At 40.4% G+C, this 5,272-nt stretch overlaps 1 protein-coding gene across 1 annotated transcript; it reads right to left on the bottom strand.

Moving 5' to 3' along the window:
- Positions 1 to 2,191: 2,191 nt before the first annotated feature.
- Positions 2,192 to 4,934, bottom strand: snai2 (snail family zinc finger 2). Its single transcript, XM_083927786.1, has 3 exons — positions 4,737 to 4,934; positions 4,001 to 4,522; positions 2,192 to 3,581 (listed from the first exon to the last, which is right to left on the bottom strand). The coding sequence occupies exons 1-3, from the start codon at positions 4,813 to 4,815 to the stop codon at positions 3,400 to 3,402; spliced, it is 783 nt and encodes a 260-aa protein (XP_083783912.1). The 5' UTR covers positions 4,816 to 4,934; the 3' UTR covers positions 2,192 to 3,399.
- Positions 4,935 to 5,272: the final 338 nt, after the last annotated feature.

Genomic DNA, 5,272 nt, shown 5'->3' with positions numbered 1-5,272 from the left:
AGCATCAGAGGTCAAGGCAAAGGGAAGAGGGTGGGACTTTGGAAGGAGGCGGAGTTGTTCATGTTCAAATATTTAAGCGACATGCCAGAAAGGTAAGAATAGCATTTAATGAGCTCAGGAGCCCAGAGAAGGTGGCGGTGTTCCTGGATGTTGTTTATAAACTGATTCCTCTTTGCATGGTAGAGTTTAAACTGAAACTTGTGGATGAAGCGACGGATTGTGTTTACAGACAATGATTTCAGAATCTCTAAATGTTTTTAATGATATTATATACTTTAGACAATGACAGCAGAGCACCTTCTCACACAGACTGCTCCAGGTTCGCTGTCGAAGGGACCGATACAGGAAATCTTTCCTGCCACATGCCATCACACTGTACAATAACAGCTAAAACTCTGCTCATAACAATACAATCTCAAGCACCTTATATGTTTTTCTCATAATCTGTCCACTGCACCTTAAATTATTATAGTATTTTTACATTTGCACTACAATTAGACTGCTTATTTATAAAAAAAATCAATGTATCTTTTATATTGTATTTTTATATTACCGTTTTGATGTGTCTGTGTGTAGTGCTGCTGCTGCACTGCAATTTCCCAGCTTGGGATCAATAAAGTATTTCTATTCTGTTCTATGAAGTTCCCAAATCCTTTTCAATTTTATGTTGAGAAACATTTTTCTTAAATTGTTGCACTATTTGCCAGCTCAGTCTTTCACAGAGCGGTGAACCCTTCTCCGTCTTTACTTCAGAAAGACTCAGCCTCTCTGGGATGATTTTTATTCATGTTACTAACCTGTTTCCAGTTACCCTTATTATTTTTCAAAATGTTCCAGCAGGTGTTTTCTTTCAGCATTTCAAAACTTTCCAGTCTTTTGTTGCCACTTTCACAACTTTTTTAATTTCAAAATGGGCATATAATTTTCAAAATTTCTCAGTTTCAACATCTGATATGTTTTCTGTGTGCTATTTTCAGTTCAATATTTTCTTTCAATGTTTTGCAAATCATCACATTTAGTTTCTATTCACATTGTACAGCTCTTTTGGAAACAGGGTTGTATGTTCATTCTAGTTGACTCTCTGGAATTAACAAATTACGTTTAATCCTATCTTCAAAATATTTCAGCAGAGAAGTTCTTCTTAAATGCAAAAACACCCACAGGCTTTCTACCTGCATTTGGTGTCAATGGGGTTCACACCTTAAACACAACAGTGTGACTATTAACAGTCTCTACACTCATCTCACATTGTTTAACACATACTATAATAGCCATATGCTTTTAAAACAAATGAGTTCCTGCTCCGTCTCCTCCCCTTCTCCTCTCATTATCATCACAACGCCTAAATCAAATATTCATGTTGGAGGAGAAGGCATTACACATGTTGTTATCTGAAAAATCAGTCATGCAGTTAATTGTTGTTGTAAAAGGGTAAAGTCTTATACAATTATGAAGCTAATTGGCATTATGCATTCATTGCTTTTCCTTTCTGACACTAGTATGATAAAGCGTTGCCTATGGAATAAAACATTAATTATTAATGACAAATCGCTTCACTGTCTCAGCAGTATTACAGTTCAGAGTGCCCTCTTGATGGCACTTTACTCTTATGAGGCAAATTATTTGAATAATAGGAGCTTCTGCTTGTAATGTTTCCACATTAGGTCATGGCTGAGGTTTCCACCGTGGACCTGTGGCTTTGGTTTGTATCCTCCTGGTTGCACCTGCTTTCCAGCTAGGTTGCTGAAGAGCCCTGTTGCAACCTGGCCCGACCCAGAGTGTGGCAGCGAGCACCTGAAATAGCTCGACAATGACTCACAGCGACTAGAATCTACCTACAGGGGAGTTGAGCCCCTCGTAGAAAGAAAAACAAGTGTCTGTTTGTCAGCTCACCCCTTCAGGTCAGCAGATTTTGAGTATTAGGGCAGAAGGGACAACACTCTGGGGTTTGTTAGAAAGAGTTAAACTTTGACTGTATCCCTTAAAGCGTTGCACTTTTTATGCTCTAATCTCTATCTGCTGCAAGTAGACAGCATATGGTAAAAGACAACACAATGTAGCCCTAGGAAGTCCATTTAATCCTTGATGGCAAGCATCCCAGAAATTCAAGGAGGTTGTCAAAGCAAATGCAAATTTGATCTTTTTGTGAAAACATATTAAAATCTAGATATTGGAGTGCCCTGTGCCCCTGTAGTGATTGTTATGATTGAGCAGGAAGATATAAAAAAAAAACACATTTTCCTCAAGTTACATACATCTATGACATGAGATTAGGATTACTTTCTAAAGAGAACTACGCCCTCGCATTCAAACTTTACACACACTTAGGTAGAGAAAGTCATGGGCCCTCAAAGGGTATAACAAGTGAGTGCAGATCAATATAGCTAGTATGTGTTAAATTTCAAGATTGTTTGATGTCTGGACAGGTTCACAAAGAACAGGTTCAGGCCTGATTCGGAGCTGAGTCACCTCTTTTCTCATTTTTACATCTCCATAACATGAGATGGTGCAAGATGGATGGATACATATCATTTACTTTTGTGCAAGTTATTTGAAGCCTGTGACAAAATGAATGCTGCTGAGTCCTGCTGAAAAAGCTGCTCACACACCGAAAGCTTCAGGGATGACAGCAACCTCGAAAGATGCCAAAGATTATATAAAATGTCATGAAACTTTATTTCTAAAAGTGTCATGAAAGATATCAAAATCATTCAGCATCACAGTTTTCACTGTAAATATACAATCATCTCAGTCACGCTTACATTCAATATAAAAAATAGAACAGTAAACTGTTGAATAATACATATTATTGCCAAGTAAAACTGAGGCACTTGAGAAAATTAGTTTTGCTATTTGAGTGCTGGCAAACTGTTTCTAATGACTGTGCAAAAGTTCAAATAATTTCACTCTAAAAACTAAGTTTGCACTTGTTCCCTAAGTAACAATGGCTTCAGTATTCCTACTGCATATGTATACTGTCATTCATAATGCGCCTTTTGGTATCGTTTGGTGCGTTTAAAAAAAAAGTGGAGGACTGCATAACAGCCATTGAGAGACATTGATACAAAACACTGAAGATAACATTGTGAAGGCATATAAAACATTCTAGACATGCAGAAAAGTGCATGAATAGCACAGGTAGGTGAGTACATGGCATGACAAAGCTTGACACCGATTGCAATATCAGAAACACTGCTTGAAACAAGAAGCATGTGAGCACAGAGCTATTTCTCACTCTGAAATGAAATGGACCGTCGTAGTAGTAAAAAAAAGTTTTAAAAAAAGGCTGCATATTTGGGAACAAACCCCCTTCGATGTGATTCCCTGACAGTTCTCCTTGGAAAAAATAAAGAAGCAACAGAGTTTTTTTTTTTTCTGGTGGTGGAAAAGTATCCCAGTTCAGTGTGCTACACAACAACCAGATTCCTCATGCTTGTGCAGAAGAGACATCCTGGAGAAAGTTTTGGAGCAGTTCTTGCATTGGTATTTTTTCACATCTGAATGGGTCTGTAGGTGAGCCCTGAGATTGGACCTGTCTGCAAAAGCCCTGTTGCAGTGGGGGCAGGAGAATGGCTTCTCTCCTGTCAAGGGAGAAATGAGACAGAAGACATTGTCAAAGATAGTACAAAGACAAGAATACAATGTTACAGAGGCATCATGGTCTGTTATTTTTTGGCTGGTTGCAGCTTTTTATTATATTTCTAAAAAAAAAGAAAAGAAAAGAAAAAAACACTCTATTCTGTTGTTGACAGATTGTGACTTTTCTTTTCTTTTCAAAACACTTCCAACAATAAACCTACATGAAATTATGACATTCTGAGATTTGGACATTTTCACAGCAAGCTCAGCCTCACAACAAAACTGTTATGAGCTGTGAAACATGCACTTAAGGCTGTTAAATCATATGCTATAGGTTGGAAAACGATTGCCTGCAAAAGCCCACAACAAATATTGTGCCTCTTCTCACAGAGGGCCCCTCTTTTATTCCCCATCCACTCACCGGTGTGCGTCCTGATGTGTCCCTGGAGCAGCCACGGTCTGGAGAAGGCTTTCCCGCATATTTTGCAAACACAAGGCAAAGTGTGAGTCCTGATGTGCATTTTGAGAGCTCCCAGGCTCACATACTCCTTCTCGCAGTATTTACAACTGAAGGATTTCCTCGTTTGGGCGTCGCAGTGCAGCTGTTTATGCTTGAGCAGTCCAGAGTACGTGGAGTAGGACTTGTTACACAAACTACATTGGAATTTCTCTGCCTCCACTCCGTGAGGGTCTGTCAGTTTGGGCAGCATCTGCTCGTCTTCATCACTCCTCGGGCTTTCAGAGCCGCTGTGGTCTTTAGAGGAGGTGTCAGAGAGCGATGAAGGGTATCCAGAGATGGGGGAGAGGTCACTGGGGAGCGGAGACAGCGGCAAGTTGCTCGTAGTCCATACTGTGATGGGGCTGTACGCTGCCGGGCTCAGGATCTCCGGCTGGGGGATGACGGGCAGAGGAAGGCCCCTGTAGATGTGCGGCGTGAAGAACACTGAAAAGAAAGAAAGTAAAAAAATGAATGATCATGTGCTGCCTGTCATCGCTTGAGGAGTGAAGCGCACAGATTTCAAAGTCGGACAATACTTTTTAAAACTTCTGCAAAGTAAAAAATAAGATTAAAAAAAAATACATTAAACAACGCGACTGCGTGTAAGAAACATACAAACGTTGTAAAGTCAGACAGGTCGTTCACTTTAAAACTTTACCTGTTGGGCTCTCCAGCTCACTATAATTTGGCTTCTTAGCGGAGTTTATGTGTTTCTTGACCAGAAAAGAGCGTGGCATCTTGGAAAACAAGTGGACAACTTTTTGGCAAACTTTTTTTCTTGGAAAATATAGCGGCGAGTTTACTGTGTGAAGACGGAAATCCTTATTGCTTAAGTCCAGTGGAGTGTCATGGTGTGGCGCAGCGCTGCTGGAAACAGTGCAGTGAGTAGCTGTAAAGAGCTGTAAATACTCCCCATCAGGTGCATGGGAGGAGCCATCCACTGCATTTACATACACTGGGACCTCAAACCAATTAAATCTTGCTTTCACCACGGAGCTTAAAAACGCACTTTTGTAGCCTATAGGAGCCCCCTCATAACCCCCCACCACACCCAACCTCCTGCCCCGCCACCCAGGGGCTGACTTAGTGCCTTTTACTTCAGTTAGACAGGTGCTTTGTACTTGACGTGTGTGTATTGCAGTGATGCAGACTCCATGGCATCATGTAGCCTACTGTTGGCAGAAAAGGAAACTA

This window comes from Echiichthys vipera (assembly GCF_963691815.1).
Source record: "Echiichthys vipera genome assembly, chromosome: 15".
Taxonomy (NCBI): Eukaryota; Metazoa; Chordata; class Actinopteri; order Perciformes; family Trachinidae; genus Echiichthys; species Echiichthys vipera.
The sequence above is the reverse complement of the archived record's forward strand: the minus strand, read 5'-3'. Positions and strand labels throughout refer to the sequence as shown.

Bases quoted from the DNA above. Each gene is read 5' to 3' on its own strand.
- snai2 (XM_083927786.1), bottom strand. From the start codon at position 4,815: ATGCCACGCTCTTTTCTGGTCAAGAAACACATAAACTCCGCTAAGAAG. The intron at 4,523-4,736 runs GTAAAGTTTTAA...CTTTCTTTTCAG, and splicing joins TGAGCTGGAGAGCCCAACAG to TGTTCTTCACGCCGCACATC. The intron at 3,582-4,000 runs GTGAGTGGATGG...CTCCCTTGACAG, and splicing joins ACACATCAGGACGCACACCG to GAGAGAAGCCATTCTCCTGC.